This window comes from Triticum urartu, chromosome 3A (genome assembly GCF_056163025.1).
Source record: "Triticum urartu cultivar PI428250 chromosome 3A, HENAU_Tu73, whole genome shotgun sequence".
Classification (NCBI taxonomy): Eukaryota; Viridiplantae; Streptophyta; class Magnoliopsida; order Poales; family Poaceae; genus Triticum; species Triticum urartu.
In genome coordinates, this window is record NC_141875.1 from 200,240,850 (window position 1) to 200,267,670 (window position 26,821).

The 26,821-nt window shown below is 45.0% G+C and overlaps 1 protein-coding gene across 1 annotated transcript in view; it reads left to right on the plus strand.

The window, feature by feature from the left end:
- Positions 1-279: 279 nt before the first annotated feature.
- LOC147979187 (uncharacterized) overlaps positions 280-26,821 on the plus strand; it is a 64,452-nt gene continuing 37,910 nt past the window's right edge. The window contains exons 1-2 of the mRNA XM_087515074.1: positions 280-298; positions 378-851. Coding sequence (XP_087371200.1) covers positions 280-298; positions 378-851 — 493 coding nt within the window. The remainder of the gene's footprint in view (positions 299-377; positions 852-26,821) is intronic.

The following is a 26,821-nucleotide window of genomic DNA, read 5'->3' on the forward strand; positions in this document are numbered from 1 at the left end:
TGATATATCTCACCTTTGTAGGCTGAGCTGAATAAGAAGGATGCTCAAACCGCGGACCTTCAAGAGAATGTCAAATCTCAACAAGCAGAGGCTTCCAAAGCCAAAGAAGAGTTGGCCAATGCCTTAGCAGCTATGGAGAAGCTGAAAGAAACCTTTAACAAAGAGTGTGCAGACTGGGAGACAGAAAAGGCCGGTTTGAAAAAAAAGGCCGAGGACGCAGAGGCAGCCCTGAAGCCGGTGGTTGAAGAATTGACCGGCTTAAAGCGGTAGATTAACGCCATGACTTCTGATGTGTTTGGTAAGTATCCTTTCATGCAATTTGTCTAATTCATAATGTCTTATCAATGACCGGTTTACTAATATTTTAACCATGACAGGGACCCGCATTGCTCATCTGGGCACTGACATGCGGATGAAGCTTAAAGCGGCCTATACCTTGATAGAACAGCTGTTCTCTGGATCCCAGCGAGCCATTTGCACTACAGCGTATAACAAGCATCCGCCATCGCTGATAAAAGAAACTATTGAAAAGCTGTCCATGATGCCTGTCCGGATCAACGAACTGAAGAGATCAGCCACAAGGTCAGGAGCGCTAACTGCGCTAATCCGGGCTAAGGCATGGATTCTGGATCTTGAACCGGCAGATATCATCAAAGGGTATCCTGGTTTGAAAGAAAATGGCTCAGACTTCAATAACGATGATCTCCGAAGGCTGAGAAAGGAGATGCGACCGATAGCAAGCAAACTAGCGGAGGACACAGATCTATCTCATTTTCAACCAGCTTATGAAGCCGAGGGAAAAAGACAGCCCGTGTTGATCCATAATGTTGAAGATCTTGTGCCACCAATCCGTAAGCATACTTACGCTCCTGACATTGACCCCTCCAACCTTATCCATGAAGAGGCAGTTTTTTCAAGCCTTAACCGGAATCGATTGGTCAACGGTTGATTTCCAGCGTCTGGGGAGGGATGAAGAGAATGTGACCGCACAAGATGACCCTCAACCGTAAAGCCGTCCCGATGAGGAATCCTAAACCGGTGGCTGGTTTACCAGTTGCAGTCTTCCACTCTTTGAAAACAATTATTCAATTTGGGTTGTTTGTAGCGCCTTGTAATAGGATAGCATGAACACCTTTATCTGCCATGCCATCGAGCATGTTTGTTTTGCCTGATACCTGAAAACTTGTTCTGCCTTTGGGATCTATTTATGCATAGTCCATTATGATTTGTGTTCCTGCATATAAGAACTTGAAAGTGTCCTAGTGGTTTACCACTGTATGGGTCATGATGCCCAAAAAATATATACATAACTTGGATGGATAACCAAGATTTGTAAAAATAGATGATACCTATCACATACCTCGTTGGCTGACCAACTGTTTGTATAGTAAGGGTGAAAAGCACCAATCCGGAGTGTTGATGACTCCTTGCCCTCTTGCCGGTTCATATAAAAACTAGGTCGGGCTATAATAGCCGCTGATTTGTTCATATAATGCTGGCGACATCTAGTCAAAACAAGACCGGAGCAACTTACTGCCGGTTCAAAAACTGATCATGTACTGACAACTTAGCGTTGAAAGTCACGCTGGGTTGTACTAAACACCGGTTTATCAGAAAATATTCATAAATCCCTTATTGAAAGATTATAAAAACAACAAAGACAAAATAAATATGCAAGGCTTTTCATGGGCTGCCAGGCCCTAAATCGAGGCTTTTCATGGGCTACCAGGCCGCTGAGTTAAACCATTTAGCAAAGCCTTTTAAGATGGACCTCAATCTTTAACCATTCACTGTTTTAACTTTGACAAGTTCAGGGTCTATGAGATTGACTTGTCAAACGTTCGATGGGTCATACCAGGTTTACCTGGACGGAGTGGCTTACTTAAAGAGGCAGGATAACCCAGGGTTTTAGGTGAATACACCTTGCTTCCAAGCCTGACTTGATAGCCTACTACAAGCGTGCAAGCTCGTTGTTCTTTGAGAAGCAAGGAGCCCCCAAGTAATATTTGAGCAATGCTCAGTGGTGACCTATGTTTGAGTTGTGCTTTATGCAACAGCCTCTCTTTGGTTCCACATGATTTCCTTTTGGCTTTGAAGCCTATCAAAAGGTGTAGCAATGGTGTAAGCACAACCAAGCCCCCTAGTGATTTCCCTTTTTGGTGTTAAACCGATCAAGAGGTGTAGCTATGGTTCGAATACGACCAAGCCCCCTAGTGATTCCCTTTTTATCTGTGTGGCCTTATGAGCCGGGTTAATAAAACTCCGCTTTGTAAGTAGAAGCCCCCATGGAACCACACATGATGTAAAAAGAACAGAGACCCCGCTTTAATTGAGGCTCCGGTTTATTATATAATATATACATTGTCATAAGTATGTACATAAGAAGAGCCTGAGGCTCAAGTATAGTAAGGCCGAAGAAGAGCTATATTCCACGGCCGCTGAGTCTCCTCCTCCGATTTGTGTGAGTCTTTGTGCTCTCGAACATCAATGAGGTAGTATGACCCATTGTGCAGATTTTTGCTGACAACAAAAGGTCCTTCCCAAGGTGGGGATAACTTGTGCATATCAGTCTGATCCTGGATGAGCCGGAGCACCAGATCGCCTTCTTGAAAAGTTCTGGTCTTAACCCGACGGCTATGATAACGTCAGAGATCTTGTTGATAAATCGCTGACCGCGCTGCTGCTAAATCATGTTCCTCATCTAACAGGTCTAGTGAGTCCTGATGTGCTTTCTCATTCTCAGCTTCAACATAAGCCGTCACACGGTGTGAGTCATGACGGATGTCACTAGGGAGAACCGCCTCTGCTTCGTAAACCATGAAGAAAGGCGTGTAACCCGTAGATCTGTTAGGTGTGGTATTGATACTCCATAACACCGAAGGTAACTCCTCCACCCAACAACCCGGTGTCCACTTTAAAGGAACCATAAGCCGGGGTTTGATACCTCTCAAAATTTCTTGATTTTCCCTCTCTGCTTGACCATTAGACTGCGGGTGAGCCACTGACGCTACATCAAGCCGGATGTGCTCACGTTGGAAAAATTCCTCCATCTCACCCTTTGACAGATTAGTACTATTATCAGTTATAATACTGTGTGGAAAACCAAACCGGAATATCACCTTTTTGATGAATTGAACCGCCGTGGCTGCATCACACTTACTGACTGGCTCTGCTTCTACCCACTTGGTAAACTTGTCAACTGCCACTAACAGGTGGGTCTTTTTGTCCTTGAATCTCTTAAAGGGTCCAACCATATCGAGCCCCCAAGTTGCAAACGGCCAAGTAATTGGAATCATTCTCAACTCTTGAGTCGGAACATGAGCACGGCGTGCAAATTTTTGACAACCGTCACACCTTTTGACTAAATCCTCAGCATCAGCATGAGCCGTCAACCAATAGAAGCCATGATGAAAAGCCTTAGCCACCAAGGATTTTGAACCGGCGTGGTGACCACAATCTCCTTCATGGATTTCTCGCAAAATCTCACAACCCTCTTGAGGAGACACACAACACTGAATTGCTCCTGTGACGTTGTAACGATGTAACTCCCCATTGATAATGGTCATTGATTTGGATCGCCGGATTATCTGCCGGGCCAAGGTTTCATCCTCCGATAACTCGCCCCGGTTCATATAGGCCAAATACGGGACTGTCCAATCTGGTATAACATGCAAAGCCGCCACCAACTGAGCCTCCGGGTCAGGAATAGCCAACTCCTCCTCTGTGGGTATCTTGACCGACGGATTATGCAGTACGTCGAGGAAAACATTAGGTGGCACCGGTTTACGCTGAGAGCCTAGACTACTTAAAGCGTCCGCCACTTCATTCTTTCGCCAGTCTATATGGTCAACTTGATAACCCTTGAAATGACCAGCTGCTATGTCCACCTCTCATCGATATGTAGCCATGAGTGGGTCCTTAGAATCCCAAGTGCCAGATACCTGTTGAGCCACCAGGTCCGAGTCACCGAAGCACTTAACCCGGCTTAAGTTCATCTCCTTAGACATCCGAAGATCGTGGAGTAAGGCCTCATACTCAACTGCATTGTTAGTGCAAGGGAACATTAAGCGGAGAACATAACAAAATTTGTCACCTCGTGGGGAAGTTAATATGACTCCAGCCCCCGAGCCTTCCAATTGCCTGGACCCATCAAAGTGAATAGTCCAATAAGTGTTGTCTGGCTTTTCTTCTGGTGCCTGCAACTCTATCCAATCGTTGATGAAATCCACGAGTGCTTGAGATTTGATCGTTGTGCGAGGTGTATACTTGAGCCCGTGAGGTCCAAGCTCAATATCCCACTTGGCAATCCAACCTGTTGCCTCTCTGTTTTGGATGATGTCTCCCAAAGGGGCTGAACTGACCACTATGATAGGATGACCCTGAAAATAATGCTTGAGATTTCGGCTTGCCATAAACACCACATACACCAACTTCTACCAATGCGGATACCTCTACTTTGATTCGATAAGAACCTCACTGATATAATAAACCGGCCGTTCAACCGGATACTCCTTTCCAGCCTCCTTGTGCTCCACAACAATAGCCACACTAACAGCCCGGGCATTAGCAGCCACATATAGCAGTAAAGGCTATTTATTGACCTGAGCCGCGAGGACAGGCGGTTCAGCTAACTGCCTCTTCAAATCCTCAAACGCTTTATGCCGCATCACTCCAGACAAAGTCATCCATTTTCTTTAGCATCTGATATAAAGGGATAGCCTTCTCCCCGAGACGACTGATAAACCGGCTCAAAGCTCCAATTCGGCCCGCCAGACGCTGAACGTCATTGATACACGCCGGTTTAGCCAGAGAGGTGATAGCTGTAATCTTCTCCGGGTTAGCCTCAATACCCCTGTTTGACACCAGAAAACCCAGGAGCTTGCCTGCTGGAACACCAAAGACACATTTGTCTGGATTAAGCATCATCTTATAAACCCGGAGGTTGTCAAAGGTTTCTCTTAAGTCATCTATCAATGTTTCCTCCTTCCTGGACTTCACCACAATATCATCCACATACGCATGAACATTGCGCCCAATCTATTTATGAAGACAGTTATGAACACAGCGTTGTTAAGTCGCCGGGCACTCTTGAGCCCAAAGGGCATAGAGACATAGCAGAAGGCTCCAAAGGGAGTTATGAAAGTTGTCTTCTCCTGGCCCTTAACTGCCATTTTGATCTCATGATAACCAGAATAAGCATCCAGAAAACACAAACGGTCACAACCTGTCGTAGCATCAATAATCTGATCAATACGAGGGAGGGCAAAGGGATCAGCTAGACAGGCCTTGTTCAACTCTGTGTAGTCCACACACATATGCCAAGTGTTGTTTTTCTTAAGGACTAGCACCGGATTAGCTAGCCACTCCGGGTGAAAGAGCTCTACGATAAACCCTGTGGCCAACAACCGAGCTACCTCTTCACCAATAGCCTTACGCCTTTCTTCGTTGAAGCGGTGGAGAAACTGCCTGACCAGTTTAAACTTAGGATCTATATTAAGTGTGTGCTCAGCGAGTTCCCTCGGTACACCTGGCATGTCAGAAGGCTTCCATGCAAAGATGTCCCAGTTCTCACAGATGAACTCGATGAGCGTGCTTTCCTATTTGGGATCCAGGTTAGCGCTGATGCTGAACTGCTTGGATGAATCGCCAGGAACAAAATCAACCATCTTAGTGTCTGTGGCCGATTTAAACTTCAACGCCGGATCATGCTCCGTAGTTGGCTTTTTCAAAGAAGTCATGTCTGCCGGATCAACCTTGTCTTTATAAAACTTCAGCTCTTCTGTGGCACAAACCGACTCAGCATAGGCCGCATCACCTTCCTCACATTCCAAAGCAATCTTCCTGCTCCCATGTACTGTGATGGTCCCCTTATGACATGGCATCTTAAGCTGCAGATAAACATAACACGGCCTCGCCATGAACTTGGCATAAGCCGGTCGTCCAAACAGGGCGTGATACGGACTCTTGATTTTCACCACCTCAAAAGTCAATGTTTCTGACCTTGAGTCATGATCATCTCCAAAAGCCACCTCTAGGGCTATTTTGCCCACTGGATATGCAGACTTACCAGGCACCACACCGTGAAAAACGGTGTTCGACGGTTTAAGATTCTTATTTGTCAATCCCATACGGCGGAAGGTATCATAGTAAAGGATGTTGATACTACTTCCACCATCCATGAGCACTTTGGTGAACTTATACCCCCCAACTTGAGGTGCCACCACTAAGGCCAGATGACCCGGATTATCAACCCGGGGTGGGTGATCCTCACGACTCCATAAAATTGGTTTCTCAGACCAGCGTAAATACTGAGGCACTGCCAGTTCAACAGAGTTCACGGCCCTCTTGTGAAGCTTATGATCACGCTTGCACAAGCTAGTGGTGAAGACATGATACTACCCACTATTCAACTGCTTCGGATTGCTTTGATAACCCGACTGCTGCTGCTGATTCCCCTGATGGTTATAACCTCCCTGATTGCCATGGTTCCTTGATTGCTATGTTTGGTTTGATTGCCTTGAAATCCTGAACCGAAGCTGTTGCCTCCATAACCCGGCCCATGCAAACCACCTCCTGAACCACCGGGCGGGCCATTGTCGTACTGAAACATATTGGAGTTCTTGAACTCTCGCATGATGTAACAATCTTTCCAAAGATGTGAAGCTGGCCTCTCCTTCGATCCATGCTTTGGACAAGGTTGATTTAACAGGCGCTCCAGATTGGGGCCTGACCCTCCGCCCCTCTAGGGATGTTTGCCATTACGATGCTGACCATTGTCCTGAGCATTGGTGTTATCCACAAAGTCCAAACTATTGTTTGCTTTGCGCTTACCATTGTTCCCATGACCTGCTGGGTTATGCTGCTATCCCTTGGTGTTGCCGTTCTTCTTCCCTTTCCCTGGTTTGTCCTCCTCTGAGTCTGGGTCTTTGGTACTATCTGAATCGGCATATTTAACCAAAGCGGCCATAAGCGTTGACATGTCATTGCAGTGACGTTTGAGCCTTCCTAACTTTAGTTTTAATGGTATAAACCGGCAATTGCCCTCCAACGTTAATAATGATGTATCTGCGTTGATGCGATCCGACGAATGCAGAATAGCTGAGACTCGCTTCACCCAATGGGTTGTGGACTCCCCATCCTCTTGAACACAAGTGGCCAGGTCCACAATCGACAGAGGCTGCTTACAAGTATCTTTAAAATTCTAGATAAACCGGTGTTTTAACTCGGCCCATGATCCGACAGAGTTAGCTGGTAAGCTTTTTAACCAAGCACAAGCAGTCCCTTCCAACATCATGGCGAAGTATTTAGCACAAACCACTTCATCCACGTCCATCATCTCCATCGCCATCTCATAACTCTCCACCCATGACTCCGGTTGTACATCGGCGGTGTAATTGGGCACCTTACGAGGGCCCTTAAAATCCTTGGGCAGTCGCACATTACGCAAAGCGGGGGTAAGACACGGCACCCCTAAAGAATTGAAGACCACGTCGGGCTCCACTGAGGTGGTAGGGCGAATCGGATTAGGTTGACGAGCGGCGTGCAGAGCTGCTAACTCAGCTTCTTGACGTGCACGACCTTGATCCACCACATCCTGCGCATTAGCACCAGCACCTGCCGGGTTGTGTCCTCGCGGTGAGTTACGGTGACATGCACTGCTTGATACAGCCGGTTCATCCTCAACGTGCCTGTTGTAGCTCCGGCTCGGACGGGTAGTGGAATGAATCCTCTCGCGACTATGTGAATAAGCCTGCTGCTGGTTCAAAGCTGTTTGAAGGAGCTCTCTAGCCTGTCGTGTCTCAATTGCCACTGGTGACTCACCGTCAGTTGGGAGGGCTGCCAATCGTGAGGCGGCGGCCACAATGTTATCCAACGGGTTTGAGTAATGCCCCGGGGGCGTCGTAACATACTGCAGCACAATGTTGTTCTGACAAGGCGGGTTCATCGCGCGCGGTTGAACCGGCGCTCCGGTTCCCGGCGCCTCCGTCCGGGTTACCACTGGCTGGTTACTGGTTCTGGCTCCTGGCGTGTTGAAGAGATTTGTTAGCTCATAACCCGGTGGGAGGTGCGGCCGGTATCTCCTTCTCATGACCTCATTTGAGGCGTTCTGGTCCAACCTAAGCCGGTAGGCCTGAGCTTCCAACTCAGCCCGTTCTGTAGCCATCCTGGCGTTCTCTGCTGCCAGGTCCGCTTTAGCCTGATTGTTTGATCCTTCACCTTTGCAATCTCCGTATTGTGCTAATCTCGGGCTGCAGCATCCACCTCCACGGCCATCAATGTTGCCAAAGCATCAAACAAATCAGACAAAACCTGAGCGGGAGGCAGCGCAGAGCCCCCTGCTCCTGCTGGTGTTGTTGTTGCTGAACTAGAGAACATCGCCGCGGCGGTAGAAGAGTGTTGCGCCGGCTGTGTACCGGCCATGAAGACCGTGACCCGGTTTGGCAGATTGAGGGGGTTTGGAATACTGTTGCCATTGGAACTCCCACTAATTCGGCCGTCCTGCAGCTGATACAGCGACTCGGTCTCTTCGGTTGAAGACTCGTCATCAGAATGGACAATGGCTTCCCCATCAGATGCTGGTCCATCCTCATATTCCGCTACATGGATGACACCTACGAAAACATGCCTTGGTGGGGGCTGAACCGGGGTAGGGCTTGCACGCTGAGCCGTCTCGATGATGTCGGTGTAGGTGTCCGGCTCAGGGCCCGGTTCACCGATCTTGCCGATGAAGATGTGAATTCTGCCAAAGGGGACCCGATATCCGTATTCAATTGAACCGGCCTCACGACCCCATCCCGCATCGTCTATGTAGAGCTTGCCATGACAACTCTTCATCATCCGGCCCACAGCGTACCCCTTGAGTCCTTCGAAGCTGCCCTTCAAGAACTCGAAACCGTCGTGCGACAACCCCATGGTGGGCGCCAACTGTCGTGGGTTTGTCATGGCAGATGTCCATGTGAAAGGACTTAGTCGTGGAGTCATCGCTACGGGTTAGCTTAAAGGGGTTAAATCGGACAAGGGACACGACGGGTTTTATATTAGTTTGGCCCTTTCGATGAAGCTATAAGCCTACGTCTAGTTGTGTTGGTATTACTAGGGTTTCGATAACCAGGGAGCGAAACCGCTTTTCCTGGCTCTCGAGTTGTTGTCCGTTCTCCTTAAATCGTTGTCGGGTCATCCCTTTATATACACAGGTTGACGCCCGCCGGTTTACAGAGTCCCGAGGCCGGATCATAAACGTGTCCGGCTCGGTCTCTATCCTTCCTATATTACAATGCAAGTTACATGAGAAAGTTGGTTTACATTTACAGGCCTTAATTCGCCTTTGGGCCATGGGCCTTCGTAAAGCGCCACCATCCTTACGTCTTCATGGGCTTCTGATCTTCTTGGAGTTAATCCGGCTACTCCTGGCCAGTTTACGTCCAGTAGTAATATCCCCAACAATTACGGAATGAGTAAAGAGACTTTCCGGTAATGAGATTGAAGTAGGTATTGAGATACCAACGATCGAATCTCGGGCAAGTAACATACCGATAACAAAGGGAACAATGTATGTTGTTATGCGGTTTGACCGATAAAGATCTTCGTAGAATATGTAGGAGCCAATATGAGCATCTATGTTCCCCTATTGGTTATTAACCGGAGACGTGTCTCGGTCATGTCTACATAGTTCTCGAACCCGTAGGGTCCGCACGCTTAACATTCGGTGACGATCGGTATTATGAGTTTATGTGTTTTGATGTACCGAAGATAGTTCGGAGTCTCGGATATGATCACGGACATGACGAGGAGTCTCGAAATGGTCGAGACATATAGATCGATATATTGGACGGCTATATTCGGACACCGGAAGTGTTTCGGGTGATTTCGGAGAAAACCGGAGTGCTGGAGGGGTTACCGGAACCCCCCGGGGAAGTATTGGGCCTTAGTGGGCCTTAGGGGAGAGAGAGGGCAGCAGCCCAAGAGGTGCCCCCCCCAAGGGGAGTCCGAATAGGACTAGGGGAGGGGGCGGCCCCTCTTTCCCTCTCCCTCTCTTTCCTTCCCCCTTTCCCCTTCCTAGTAGGACTAGGAAAGGACGAATCCAACTCCTACTAGGAGGAGGATTCCTCCTCTCCTCGGGCGCCACTAGGGACGGCCGGCCTCCCCCCTTGCTACTTTATATACGGGGGCAGGGGGCACCCTAGGACACACAAGTTGATTGTTCCAAGCCGTGTGCGGTGCCCCCCTCCACCATATTCCACCTCGGTCATATCGTTACAGTGTTTAGGCGAAGCCCTGCTCCCGTAACTTCATCATCACCATCATCATGTTGTCGTGCTAATGAAGCTCTCCCTCGAAGCTCTACTGGATCGTGAGTTCGTGGGACGTCACCGAGCTGAACGTGTGCAGATCGCGGAGGTGTCATACGTTCGGTACGAGGATCGGTCGATCGTGAAGACGTATGACTAGATCAACCATGTTGTCATAACGCTTCCGTTTACAGTCTACGAGGGTACGTAGACAACTCTCTCCCCTCTCGTTTCTATGCATCACCATGATCTTGCGTGTGCGTACTAATTTTTTTGAAATTACTACGTTCCCCAACAGTGGCATCCGAGCCAGGTTTATGCGTAGATGTTATATGCACGAGTAGAACACAAAGGAATTGTGGGCGTGGGTATATACATATTGCTTGCCGTCACTATTTGGTTCTTGATTCGGTGGTATTGTTGGATGAAGCGGCCCAGACCGACATTACGCGTATGCTTACGTGAGACTGGTTCTACCGACGTGCTTCGCACACAGGTGGCTGGTGGGAGTCAGTTTCTCCAACTTTAGTTGAATCGGATTCAATGAACATGGTTCTTTCTGAAGACCAAAAAGCAATCACTATACCGCATTGTGGTTTTTGATGTGTAGGTAAGAACGGTTCTTGCTCAGCCCATAGCAGCCACGTAAAACTTACAACAACAAAGTAGAGGATGTCTAACTTCTTTTTGCAGGGCATGTTGTGATGTGATATGGTCAAGACATGATGCTAAATTTTATTGTATGAGATGATCATGTTTTGTAACGGAGTTATCGGCAACTGGCAGGAGCCATATGGTTGTCGCTTTATTGTATGAAATGCAATCACCATGTAATTGCTTTACTTTATCACTAAGCGGTAGCGATAGTCGTAGAAGAAATAGTTGGCGAGACGACAACGATGCTATGATGGAGATCAAGGTGTCGCGCCGATGACGATGGTGATCATGACGGTGCTTTGGAGATGGAGATCAAAGGCACAAGATGATGATGAACATATCATATCACTTGTATTGATTGCATGTGATGTTTATCCTTTATGCATCTTATTTTGCTTAGATCGACGGTAGCATTATAAGATGATCTCTCACTAAATTTCAAGGTATAAGTGTTCTCCCTGAGTATGCACCGTTGCTACAATTCGTCGTGCCGAGACACCACGTGATGATCGGGTGTGATAAGCTCTACGTTCATACAACGGGTGCAAGCCAGTTTTGCACACGCAGAATGCTCGGGTTAAACTTGACGAGCCTAGCATATGCAGATATGGCCTCGGAACACTGAGACCAAAAGGTCAAGCGTGAATCATATAGTAGATATGATTAACATAGTGACATTCACCATTGAAAACTACTCCATCTCACGTGATGATCGGACATGGTTTAGTTGATGTGGATCACGTGATCACTTAGATGATTAGAGATATGTCTATCTTAGTGGGAGTTCTTAAGTAATTTGATTAATTGAACTTTAATTTATGTTGAACTTAGTACCTGATAGTATTTTGCATGTCTATGTTGTTGTAGATAGATGGCTTGTGCTGTTGTTCCGTTGAATTTTAATGTGTTCCTAGAGAAAGCTAAGTTGAGAGATGATGGTAGCAACTACACGGACTGGGTCCGTAACTTGAGGATTATCCTCATTGCTGCACAGAAGAATTACATCCTAGAAGCACCGCTAGGTGACAAACCCGCTGCAGGAGCAACGCCAGATGTTGTGAACACCTGACAGAGCAAAGCTAATGACTACTCAATAGTTCAGTGTGTCATGCTTTACGGCTTAGAACCGAGACTTCAGCGATGTTTCGAACATCATGGAGCATATGAGATGTTCCAGGAGTTGAAGTTAATATTTCAAGCAAATGCCCGGATTGAGAGATATGAAGTCTCCAATAAGTTCTACAGCTGCAAGATGAAGGAGAGCAGTTCTGTCAGTGAACATATACTTAGAATGTCTGGGTACCACAACCACTTGACTCAACTAGGAGTTAATCTTCCTGATGATAGTGTCATTGACAGAGTTCTTCAATCACTGCCACCAAGCTACAAAAGCTTCATGATGAACTATAATATGCAAGGGATGGATAATACGATTCCTGAGCTCTTCACAATACTAAAGTCTGTGGAGGTAGAAATCAAGAAGGATCATCAAGTGTTGATGGTCAACAAAACCACCAGTTTCAAGAAAAAAGGAAAAGGGAAGAAGGGGGACTTCAAGAAGAATAGCAAGCCACTTGCTGCTCAAGTGAAGAAACCCAAGTCTGGACCTAAGCCTGAGACTGAGTGCTTCTACTGCAAAGGAAGTAGTCACTGGAAGCGAAACTGCCCCAAGTATTTGGCGGAGAAGAAGGATGGCAAAGTGAAAGGTATATTTGATATACATGTTATTGATGTGTACCTTACTAATGCTCACAGTAGTGCTTGGGTATTTGATACTGGTTTAGTTGCTAACATTTGCAACTCGAAACAGGGGCTAAGGATTAAGCGAAGATTGGCTAAGGACGAGGTGACGATGCACGTGGGAAATGGTTCCAAAGTCGATGTGATCGTCGTCGGCACGCTACCTCTACATCTACCTTCAGGATTAGTTTTAGACCTAAATAATTGTTATTTGGTGCCAGCGTTGAGCATGAACATTATATTTCGACCTTGTTTGATGCGAGACGGTTATTCATTTAAATCAGAGAATAATGGTTGTTCTATTTATATGAGTAATATCTTTTAGGGTCATGCACCCTTGATGAGTGGTCTATATTTACTAAATCTTGATAGTAGTGATACACATGTTCATAGTATTGAAGCCAAAACATGCAGAGTTGATAATGATAGTGCAACTTATTTGTGGCCCTGCCTTTTAGGTCATATTGGTGTAAAGCGCGTGAAGAAACTCCATTCTGATGGACTTCTGGAATCACTTGAGTATGAATCACTTGGCACTTGCAAACCATGCCTCATGGGCAAGATGACTAAAACTCCATTCTCCAGAACAATGGAGCAAGCAACAGAGTTACTGGAAATCATAGATATTGATGTATGTGGTCTAATGAACATTGAAGCTCGCGGCAGATATCGTTATTTTCTCACTTCACAGATGATTTGAGCAGATATGGGTATATCTACTTAATGAAACATAAGTCTGAACCATTTGAAAATTTCAAAGAATTTCAGAGTGAAGTGGAAAATCATGGTAACAAGAAAATCAAGTTTCTACGATCTGATTGTGGAGGTGAATATTTGAGTTATGTGTTTGGACTTCATTTGAAACAATGCGGAATAGTTTCGCAACTCACGCCACCTGGAACACCACAACGTAATGGTGTGTCCGAACGTCGTAACCGCACTTTATAAGATATGGTGCGATCTATGATGTCTCTCACTGATTTACCACTATCGTTTTGGGGTTATGCTTTAGAGACAGCTGCATTCACGTTAAATAGGGCACCATCTAAATCCGTTGAGACGACACCTTATGAACTTTGGTTTGGCAAGAAACCCAAGTTGTCGTTTCTTAAAGTTTGGGGCTGCAATGCTTATGTGAAAAAGCATCAACCTGATAAGCTTGAACCCAAATCGGAGAAATGTGTCTTCATAGGATACCCAATGGAGACTGTTGGGTACACCTTCTATCACAGATCCGAAGGCAAGATATTCGTTGCTAAGAATGGATACATTCTAGAGAAGGAGTTTCTCTTGAAAGAAGTGAGTGGGAGGAAAGGAGAACTTGACGAGGTAATTGTACCTTCTCCCTTATTGGAAAGTAGTTCATCACTGAAATCAGTTCTAGTGATTCCTACACCAGTAAGTGAGGAAGCTAATGATGATGATCATGAAACTCTGCTCAAGTTACTACCGAACCTCGTAGGTCAACCAGAGTAAAATCCGCACCAGAGTGGTACGGTAAACCTGTTCTGGAAGTCATGTTACTTGACCATGACGAACCTATGAACTATGAGGAAGCGATAATGAGCCCAGATTCCGCAAAATGGCTTGAGGCCATGAAATCTGAGATGGAATCGATGTATGAGAACAAAGTATGGACTTTGGTTGACTTGCCCGATGATCGGCAGGCCATAGAGAATAAATGGATCTTCAAGAAGAAGACTGACGCTGACGGTAATATTACTGTCTACAAAGTTCGACTTGTTGCAAAAGGCTTTCGACAAGTTCAAGGAGTTGACTATGATGAGACCTTCTCACCCGTAGCGATGCTTAAGTCCGTCTAAACCATGTTAGCAATTGCCGCATTTTATGATTTGAAATTTGGCAAATGGATGTCAAAACTGCATTCCTTAATGGATATCTTAAAGAAGAGTTGTATATGATGCAACCATAAGCTTTTGTCGATCCATAACGTGCTAACAAAGTGTGCAAGCTCCAGTGATCTATTTATGGACTGGTGCAAGCCTCTCGGAGTTGGAATATATGCTATGATAGTGCGATCAAAGCATATGGTTTTATACATACTTTTGGAGAAGCCTGTATTTACAAGAAAGTGAGTGGGAGCTCCGTAGCATTTCTGGTATTATATGTAGATGACATATTGTTGATCGGAAATGATACTGAATTTCTTAATAGCATAAAAGGATACTTGAATAAGAATTTTTCAATGAACGACCTCGGTGAAGCTGCTTATATATTGGGCATCAAGATCTATAGAGATAGATCAAGACACTTAATTGGACTTTCACAAAGCACATACCTTGATAAAGTTTTTAAGAAGTTCAAAATGAATTAGGCAAAGAAAGGGTTCTTGCCTGTATTACAAGGTGTGAAGTTGAGCTAGACTCAATGCCCGACCACTGCAGAAGATAGAGAGAAAATGAAAGGTGTTCCCTATGCTTCAGCCATAGGCTCTATCATGTATGCAATGTTGTGTACCAAACCTGATGTGTGCCTTGCTATCAGTTTAGCAGGGAGGTACCAAATTAATCCAGGAGTGGATCACTGGACAACGGTCAAGAATATCCTGAAATACCTGAAAAGGACTAAGGATATGTTTCTCGTATATGGAGGTGACAAAGAGCTCGTCGTAAACATTTACGTCGATGCAAGCTTTTACACTGATCCGGATGACTCTAAGTCACAAACCGGATATGTATTTTTATTAAATGGTGGAGCTGTCAGTTGGTGAAGTTCCAAGAAGAGCGTCGTGGCGGGATCTACGTGTGAAGCGGAATACATAGCTGCTTCGGAAGCATCAAATGAAGGCGTTCATATTTGATCTAGGTGTCATACCTAGTGCATTGGGTCCAATGAAAATCTTTTGTCACAATACTGGTGCAATTGGCTTGGCAAAGGAATCCAGATTTCACAAGAGAACCAAGCACATCAAGAGACACTTCAATTCCATCCGCGATCAAGTCAAGGAGGGAGACATAGAGATTTGCAAGATACATACGGATCTAAATGTTGCAGACCCATTGACTAAGCCTCTCTCACGAGCAAAACATTATCAACACCAAGACTCCATGGGTGTAAGAATCATTACAATGTAATCTAGATTATTGGCTCTAGTGCAAGTGGGAGGCTGAAGGAAATATGCCCTAGAGGCAATAATAAAGTTGTTATTTATATTTCCTTATATCATGATAAATGTTTATTACTCATGCTAGAATTGTATTAACCGGAAACTTAGTACATGTGTGAATACATAGACAAACAGAGTGTCACTAGTTTGCCTCTACTTGACTAGCTCGTTGAATCAATGATGGTTATGTTTCCTAACCATAGACATGAGTTGTCATTTCATTAACAGGATCACATCATTAGAGAGTGATGTGATTGACTTGACCCATCCGTTAGCATAGCACGATGATCGTTTAGTTTGTTTCTATTGCTTTCTCCATAACTTATACATGTTCCTATGACTATGAGATCATGCAACTCCCGAATACCGGAGGAACACTTTGTGTGCTACCAAACGTCACAACGTAACCGGGTGATTATAAAGGTGCGCTATAGGTGTCTCCGATGGTGTTTGTTGAGTTGGCATAGATCAAGATTAGGATTTGTCACTCTGATTGTCGGAGAGGTATCTCTAGGCCCTCTCGGTAATGTACATCACTATAAGCCTTGCAATCAATGTAGCTAATGAGTTAGTTACGGGATGTAGCATTACGGACCGAGTAAAGAGACTTGCCAGTAATGAGATTGAACTAGGTATTGAGATACCGATGATCGAATCTCGGGAAAGTAACATACCGATGACAAAGGGAACAATGTATGTCGTTATGCGGTTTGACCGATAAAGATCTTCGTAGAATATGTAGGAGCCAATATGAGCATCTAGGTTCCGCTATTGGTTATTGACCGGAGACGTGTCTCGGTCATGTCTACATAGTTCTCGAACACATAGGGTCCACACGCTTAACATTCGGTGACGATCGGTATTATGAGTTTATGTGTTTTGATGTACCGAAGATAGTTTGGAGTCCCAGATATGATCATGGACATGACGAGGAGTCTCGAAATGGACGAGACATAAAGATCGATATATTAGACGGCTATATTCGGACACCCGAAGTGTTCTGGGTGATTTCGGAGAAAACCGGACTGCTGGAGGGGTTATCGGAACCCCCCGGGGAAGTATTGGGCCTTAGTGGGCCTTAGGGGAGAGAGAGGGCGGCAGCCCAGGAGGTGGCGCCCCCCCCCCCAAGGGGAGTCCTAATAGGACTAGGGGAGGGGTGCGGCCCCTCTTTCCCTCTCCCTCTCCCTCTCTTTCCTTCCCCCTTTCCCCTTCCTAGTAGGACTAGGAAATGATGAATCCTACTCCTACTAGGAGGAGGATTCCTCCTCTCCTTGGGCGCCACTAGGGTCGGCCGGCCTCCACCTTGCTCCTTTATATACGGGGGCAGGGGCACCCTAGGACACACAAATTGATTGTTCCAAGCCGTGTGTGGTGCCCCCCTCCGCCATATTCCACCTCGGTCATATCGTTGCAGTGTTTAGGCGAAGCCCTGCGTCTAACTTCATCATCACCATCATCACGTCGTCATGCTGATGAAGCTCTCCCTCGAAGCTCTACTAGATCGTGAGTTTGTGGGACGTCACTGAGCTGAACGTGTGCAGATCGCGGAGGTGTCGTACGTTTGGTACTAGGATCGGTCGATCGTGAAGACGTATGAGTACATCAACCGCGTTGTCATAACGCTTCCGCTTATGGTCTATGAGGGTACATGGACAACTCTCTCCCCTCTCATTGCTATGCATCACCATGATCTTGCGTGTGTGTAGGAATTTTTTTTTAAATTACTACGTTCCCCAACAGATTGTGCGTGTGTATGCTTGTGAGAGGAAGAGTGATTGTGATAAAGGTTAGTGAAAACAATCATAAATGGTTACGAGAGGGAGGGACGGTTATATCAAGATCATGTCTGCGCGAAAGACACCTCGGGAGAGAGTGTGTGAGCATGTGTGAGAGACCACCGATGGAGAGTGAAACTACACGTAAAAGACTAATGTACACATTGATTAAAAATATAAATTGTATCCAAATATTTGGTTGGGATCATGATATTTGTAATTCGCGTAAGGAACGGTCATTGATCCATCAGACATCTATATTCTATCGAATTTGAGCATGTCTATGTTATTATTCGACATAATTGATCCACATAGTTAGTATTTTGAACTCCAGGCAATGCATCGCTTTAGCAATCGAATATAAACGTGATTATAGTTCATGTTGTGTGTGTAAAGCACATTATACATACAAACGTTACACAATGAACATTATAAATAGCTAGCTATGAACTAGCATACATTTGAATTCAACTTAAGGTGGTTTAAAAATTCGAATTCAACATGAAATCCATTCAATTATTTTAATTCAATATCATGTCATTTGTAAATCATGCATAAATTATGGGGGCACCAATCTTTGATCTGCTTTTATACATAATAGCACATATAGTCGTGTACAAAATAGATTCAAATTTACCTCCTCGATTCCAAAATAATCGTAGTTATAGGATTTTCAAGTGTCAAAATTTTAAAAAGAAGCGCATAATTTAATGAGGTTTTCAAACATACAAGGTCAAATTTAACGTTGTCTATTTAGGTCAATCCTCAAAGTTCAAGAGTACTCGAAACGTGAATGCTTCTGTTTCAAAATTTTGAACGAAGCGCCAAAAGAGCCTCTACTCGCCTGAACCCGCGTGAGACCACTGTTTGGTACAAGGAAATTACTTTTCTAACTCTGACCTCTGAAATCTACCGGCCCGACGTCCAAAGGTCTAAACCGGGGTAGGTTTGTAGCTTCATCTAGATGCCACGCAACCACCTCCGAAAAACATTCATAAACAATGGCCGCCTAAGCACACATGCGCGCGGCTGAAATCGATCTCGCCCACTATTTGGAACACCTGGGATTACCATCCTACCCCTGACCCACAGTAGGTCCAAAATTTAAGAGGGGGCAAAGTTTGTACTTTCCCCAAATTTCAAACAAGCGCGTCCCATCTATTCAAAAAAAACAAAAACAAGCGCGTCCTAGACCGAAACATAGTTCTCCCTTAGCTCCCCCCGCCCCTGTCTGATTCCCCATTCGTACTCCGTGGGTGCCAAAACTACCTCTCCACCAGCCGCGAAACCCCAGCGTCCTCCATACGCCACCCCATCCCACCCATCAACCGCCGCCCTCCTCCATCACGCCGGAGCCCATACCCCGAGGTCGTCGTCCACCACAACCGCAACCGCAACGCCCTCCATGGCTAGTAGTTGAAGTCGAGGCCAAACTGTCCGTAACCGAGCCAGTTCCACCACGTCATCATCTGCCTCACCGCTGCCACTCCAACTTCACCACTGTCCACCACACTAGAGCTGTTCCCACTATGCCGTCCTTCGCCGCCTCGGATCTGCTTCCCCTCCACTGACAGACGGCCACTGCAACACAGTCAACAATTTGGCCATGGGTTCTTCCAAGGCTCGACCCTCCTCCAAAACATCGGTTCCCCAGGTAAAAACAAGAATATCGCTGCTACATCTGGAGGACACAGCACTGGCAACCAGAAATGGTACTCCTCTTCCCTTATTTGTGCAAATCGTACATGTCTGCTTGCACGGTATTCATCCCACAGAAGACACTAGTTGTCCGCTTCTTCCTGATACTAGATGTTCCTACTAACTCGCGATGCACAAGGTTTCTCCTCATATACTATTTCACCTTAGCTAGAGGTCCGTCAACCCCCTGGATTTCAATTCCTGGTCAGTTGATTCCCAATTAAAGGAAGCATTCCCCGGTGTAACAGGCGCTAGTCTGCCTATTACGCCGGGGAAGCAACGCCTCGGTGTTTATCTTAGGGGTGTGTGGGGCCTAGGAGCTGCTAGCGCCTGATCTGGAGGTCGACCAGGATTAAAGGGATGGTCAGGGGGCGCTGCCAAGCACGGCGGTGGTGTGAGGTCGAGGGGAGGGCGGGAAGGCGGAGGCAGTGGTCTAGGCTGGTGGTCGCTGGCGGTTCAAGAAAGATCGTCAACAGTGACTCGCAGGAGGTAGACGAAGGCCATCTGCCCGTTCCTTATAGATTGGACGGTTCACAAAAAATCGACTGACCTATTTATTTTCCATCGACTGTTATTTTGATAGGACCACATGTGGTGGTGTGCTGGAGGAGTACCTGCATTTCCCAGCCATCCATATGCTCGAATATTACAAAATCATACAGAGTAGAATCTAATTTTGTTTGCCATGCAATGTTGTAGAGCTATCATATGTCTCTTGTCATTTATTTTTCAGCCACCTGCTATCTGCTACTTTTACAGTGCACTAGTTATGCACACACTTCACCCATACTCTCACTATTGTGTTTTTATGCAAGGGTATTTCAGACTCTGCCTTGACAGAAGCACAAAAGAAAAGAGAGAAGTTGCTCCTGCTTGCTTCGTTGGCAGGCAAGGGACATTTCCACGCTTTAAAGATTGGATGTTCAATAGATGGAGACAGTAAACGTAGCTCTGGAGTTGGTGATCTCGTTCTCCATGAACCACCATCCTAGGTGCTCGCTGTAAATTCATGGTGTCATATGTGTTTGCATGTTGCGTATGGCGTCTAGCTTGTATTCCAAAGGCCAAAGTCAGTCTTTATTAAGATACTGAAAGATATTTTTTACATGAACCACCATCATGGGAGCACCAGAAGACAAATAGCTAGTCAGCGCACTGGTCAAGCTAGTGACAAGCCTAGTACAGACAGGCATCACCTGGAAGCCAACTAAAAATCCACGATGGTGGCGAAGCAGCCCGCCTCCCACCAGGCTCTCAGGTCCTCAATGATCATGCTCACCACTCCAGCCGGATGTTTAGCTTGTATTGCTTCCAATTTGGTTAAATTGCATCTACTTAGCTTACACATTATACCTTTGAATATGACATGCCTTCCTGTTTTTGGTACATACTAGTACATCTGTCTATTAACCATGTTCTTACATCAAACTAATGTTCTTATGTATCCCTCATCAATCACTTATGATGAGGCAGTCAGGCCTGTGGACTACTGTGAGAAAAGATCCTCATTTAAAGAATGCAGCGTCAGCCTCCCCCACATGATTCTCAAGAAATAGCAAGGCTAGATAAAGATTGTGAATGTAGCTCTATAGTTGATTACCACATTTCCCCTGCACCAGCATCACAGGTGCTTGTTATAACTTGGCAGCGTGATATGTGGTTGCATGTTACATGGTGTCTAGATTGTAATTCTTCCAATCTGGTTAAATTGCATGTGCTATTCTGCTTAGTTTATACATTATACCTATTAATGTGATATGCCTTCCTGTTTTTAGTACATACATCTGTCTGTTAAGCATGTCCTTACATAAAACTATTATTATTTTTTGTATCCCGCATCAATCAATATGACGAGACACCTTTAGTATATGTAGTGTGATATTAGTTGCATCTTTCATATGATTTATAGCATGCGCTGCTTCTAATTTGTTGAAACGCTATTTATGATGGGACACTTTTAACTTGGCAGAGTCATATTGGTTGCATCTTTCATGTGATGTCTAGCTTGCATTGCTTCTTATTTGTTGAAATGGCTTCTGCTTAGTTTACACAAACAGTTGTGAATATGCCATGTTGTCCTGTTTTTCGTACATATTCCATCCTGGTACAATGTGTTTGCCTTACATCAAAGTAGTGATTTTCAGTATCAGTATCATGCACGAATGAGTTCTGAAGAGTGGATTTTATTGCTTTTTCTTGTCGGTTTTACTTGACAATTCAAAATCAATAAAGCGGAAGGAAATTAGCAAGGCAGTGGATAAAGGTGCTCCTTCCAAACGGATGACCTCTATAGATTCTACTCCGCCACCCCCCCCCCAAGAATATTTGCAAGACAACACATGCATAGACACTCAACGTAGCTGTGTTGATGATGAGCACGTCTCCCCTAGTGCACCATCATAAGTGCTCCCTCTAACTTGGCACTGTTATATGTGGTTGCATGTTATGTATGATGTCTAGCTTGTATTGCTTCTAATTTTGTTGAATTCCATCTGCTTACTTTACACACTATACTTGTGAATAAGACACATGTTCTTGTTTCTAGAATATACAATATCTGTCTATCACATCATGTTCTTACATCAAAGTACTACTGTTGTGTAACCTGCAACAATCACTTATCATAAGACACGTTTGACTTGGGAGTGTGATATAGGTTACATCTCGCATTCTTTTCTAGCTTGTACTACTTCTAATTTGTTGAAATGGCACTTATGACGAGACAGTTTTAACATGGTAGAGTGATATTTGTTGCATCTTTCATATGGTGTCTAGCTTTCATTGCTTCTAATTTGTTAAAATGCCTTCTGCTTAGTTTACACATCATAGTTGTGAATATGCAATGATGTCCTTTTTTCTTACACATTCAATCGTCCAATCATGCGGTCACCTTACATTAGAGTAGTGCTCGTCAGCATCCTGCATCAGTGAGTTCTGAAAAGCGAATTTGTATTCGTTTTTCTTTTGGGTTTGACTTGGCAAGGCAATACAATTAAGAAAGAGGAAGGAAAAATAAGGTAGGGACTGATGGCGGTCTTCTGGCAAAACCGGCATCCCAGGTGCTTTCTCTAGCTTGGCAGTGTGATATTATATTGCATGTTGCATACGGTGTCTAGCTTGCATTGCTTCTTATTTGTTGAAATGGCTTCTGCTTAGTTTACACAAACAGTTGTGAGTATGCCATGCTGTCCTATTTTTCATACATATTTCATCCTGGTATCATGTGTTTGCCTTACATCTCGCATTCTTTTCTAGCTTGTACTACTTCTAATTTGTTGAAATGGCACTTATGGTGAGACAGTTTTAACTTGGTAGACTGATATTCGTTGCATCTTTCAGATGGTGTCTAGCTTTCATTGCTTCTAATTTGTTGAAATGCCTTCTGCTTACTTTACACATCATAAGCTGTGAATATGCAATGGGACTAATGACGAGAGACCTTTAACTTGGTAGTGTCATGTTATTTGCAACTTGCATATGATTTATTTCTTGTACTGCTTCACATTTGTTTAAACGCCAGTTATGACGAGACACTGTTAACTTGGCAGAGTGATATTTGTAGCACCTTTCATATGGTGTCTACATTCATTACATTGCTTCTAATTTAGTGAAATGTCTTCTGCTTAGTTTACACATAATAGTTCTGATTATCTCATGCCATCCTGTTTTTCGTACATATTACATCCTCCTATCATGTGGTTGTCTAACATCAAAGTTTAGTTCGTCTGTATCAAGCATCAATTTGTTCTAAAGAACTAAATTTTTATTCCTTTTTCTTGTCGGCTTGACTTAACATGGCACAGAGAAAGAGGAAGGAACACAGAATGACAGGGGATGGTGTTAGTACTAAGGACACACGGAAAGGGAAGCGGAAGAATCCTATAGATTCTACTGGTACTGATGGTGCAATAGAAGGTCAAAGTCCAGTGAAAAATTGTGCAAACGGGGTATCCCGTACTACACGAGCTGTAAAACAATCCAAAGAGAAACCAATAGCTACCACAAAACAAGCAGAGACGGCCCAAGTTGTTGCAACACCTTCCACAGTACCACCAGGTGCACGAGTTACTCGTTCATCAACTCGGCTAGCAGCACGTTCCCAAGCTCCCTTGCCACATGACACTACTTCCGAAGCAGTCTTGACACAAGACGAGTTGGCAAGATCAGATGAACTTTGTGAGCTTCAAAAGCAAGAAGGTAGTTGATGGAATCAAGTTACAGTTGCATGTTTCTTTATATGTAGTCCCACAGTTTGATGTACACTAACACTTCCTATGTTCATTGTTGGACTAGAACCTAGGCGCAAGAGGAAACAAACATCAGGGATAATGCTCGATAGGTTAACTAAATCTAGAGGAGGAAGAATGGAGATCCGTTTTGAGGTAGGCTCAAAAAGGCCATGTGATGCTACAGAGTCAGCCAAGTTAGTATCAGAGGCAGCGGTTGCCGTTAGGTGTCATGCACGTATCCTCCCAACATCGATTCAGTGCAGGAATGAAAAAGATGAAACCCAGTCCAATCCTTGTGACTCCAAAATTATTAGGTCTGAGGGGAAAACATGGCTACCAATGGTTAAGGGTAACCGATCACACCATCGGGTGGCCATATACTCTGCTCCTGGCAAGCTCACTAACATGGGTGACCTAAGGGCTAAGGTTGGTAACTTAAACTTGTCCACAAATCCCCTTGATATGTATGAATGCGATGCACCAGTATTGAAAAGAACGAGTGTGGTAAATGACTTAATCAAAAACTTACCGATCACTGCATCAGGTTGATCTTCAACCTCCTCCACGTTGATGTGGTTCACCTGACCTCTGGTGAACAGATTGGGCTTCTTCCCAGAGTTTCCATTTCCATTGTGATTCTTCAACTCAGAACATTCGTTGGCGTAATGCCCAGTCTTCCCGCACTTGTAACAGGTAACATGCCTCAGGTCCTTCTTGGCGGGTGTTGCTGGGTTGGGGCGGTTCTGGCTACTGCTTGCTCCATTCCCGTTTCCATTCTTAGGCCCACTGTGGTTATGGGAACTTCCTCCATTGTGGGTGTGGCCTCCATGGTTATGGGTCTAACCTCCTAGGTTAGGGGTAAATTAAGGCTTCTACTGAGCTCCAGAATTGTACTTCCCCTGCCCATACTTCCGTTTGCGGCTCTCTATCTGTTGTTGTTTGCTTTCAATCATCATGGCCCGGTCTACCAACTCCTGATAGTTAGTGAGTGTTGCCACCATCAACTGCATACTCATCTCATCATTCAATCCTTCCATAAACTTCTCCTGCTTCGCGGCACTTGTGGCCACATCATCTGGGGCATAACGGGCTAACTTGCTAAACTCATCCACATACTGCCCCACAATACGATTTCCCTAGCGTAAGTTGTGGAACTCACGCTTCTTCATATTCATAGCTCCGGTTGAGACATGGGTTGTGCGGAATGCTTGCTAAAACTGATCCCATGTGACATTAGCTATGGGAATAGTGGCTATGTAACTCTCCCGCCATGAGGCTGCGGGTCCATCCAGTTGGTGTGCGGCAAAGCGCACCTTCTTCGCATCTGTGCAACCTGCGGTGGTCAACTCCCTTACAATCCTGTGTAGCAAGTCATCAGCAACAATCGGCTCAGTGCTACTGGAAAACACCGGCGGATTCAACCTCAAAAAACGGGCTAAGTTGTCAACGGGAGGTGGCGGTGGTGGATTGTTGTTGTTGTTGTTGTTTCCTTGGTTCCGAACTAGTACTGCATCAAGGCGTTCTGCTGTTGGATCAACTGAGTGAGCTCCAGTGGAAAGAAAAATCTGGGGTCATGTCTCGGAGGCATCTGATGGGTTTAGAGGGGAGAGATTAGAATGGAATTAGGTCTAAAGAGAAAACACTACCCATATGGACATGAGACAAACACATTCATATCACACCACTCAATTCAAACAAGGGCATACAATCGATCTAGCTACCGTTACAAAATACTCTGATTACTAATATATACATGGGTGAATACTACTGATAATATGGTGGTCATCTAGATATTTTGGTCGGTGGAAGACTCCATGGTATCCGCTCCAGCCTCGTCTTCGTAATCATCATCACTACTTTCGGGGTCGGAGTCGGTGTCGTAGATGATTATGTAGTCCTTGGGGTGGTCGTCATCTCCTCCTGGCACGGGGTCTCCCATGAATACTCCTAGCTTCCTCGTCAGGTCATCATTCTTTTCTGGTAGTATTGCGATTTCCTCCTCGTATCCATCACATGTAGACTTGAGTTCCTCTTCAAGATCCATGTTCCTAGTCATCAACTTCTTCAGCGCACATTTGGTTTTCCTGGCGGCGAATGTGCTGGTTTAACTCCTGGATGAAGGCTGCAATGGACCTGTCCCTCCTGGTACTGATCATCTCCCATTTCTCAACTCAGCGCCCACATATCTGGTAGATGGTGTCTTTAAGATCCTTGTGATAAACTTCGCCGATGCGTCCCATGGCGATGTGAGCTGTCATGCTCTTTCCTAGACTCCAGGTTGGTGCATCAAAGGAAAACTCTATGGGCTCAGTAACTTGCGTGAAGGTCCTTCCTGGAACATGAACTCGAATCATCCAACGCTCCTCTTCTAGTAAAGTGGCGGTGTAGGTCCCGGTGAATCTTGGTATTCCCATGTTCAGGTACCTAGTGACTTCCTTCAAGTGTCGTCCAAAAGGGGTGTCTTCATCCGGTTGAGCAAACTTGTTCCTTGGGTCCACCATCTATAGAGTGGAAATGGAGAGGAGTCAAAATGAGTAGAGAAGAGTGACATATGGCTTATCTTAGTGGTCATGTCCTACAATCAGCGTGTGCTCTGATACCATCTTATAGCGATCCAACCTCAAACGGTCGAATCTCTGTGCATAAGTGTCATCCCTGGATCGGTAATAATGACACACATAGTACTTTGAAGGATTTATAACAGAGTTGCAATCACACACTTATTACATCGAATAACTCATAAGAGAGTACTTATTACAATAATATGGCTGAAGGCCATCTAATAAAGATAAGAGCGGAAGGCTTCGAAGGTAAAGCGAGTCCATCAACTCCAACGGCATAGCTGAGTGCAAAACAACGACCTAGCGCACCTTACTCTTTGTCTGAAAAGTCTGCAACATAATACGTTGCAGCCCGAAAACAGGTCAGCACATGGAGTATGCTGGCAAAATAACACTGTATAGCAACGAACAAGAAACTGCTATAACTTCATGCATATTTGGCTAGTGGAGGCTCAACGGTTTAAAGTTTTTGCGAAAAGCCATTTTTTCCTAGAACAAAGGAATATATTTTATTTAACTATCATGGTAGTTGATAAACATTGAGAATGGTAAACCCCATCTCAATCCCAATTAGAGTAATCTTTAACCGAACAAGTTAATTAAATAAAGTGATGAGATCAACATAATAATTCAAGCACCAGATACTCAAGATGTCCATAACCGGGTACACGGCTAATCATGATTAGTTTGTACACTCTGCAGAGTTTTGCACACTTTTCCCCACAAGACTTGATCTCGTCCGTTG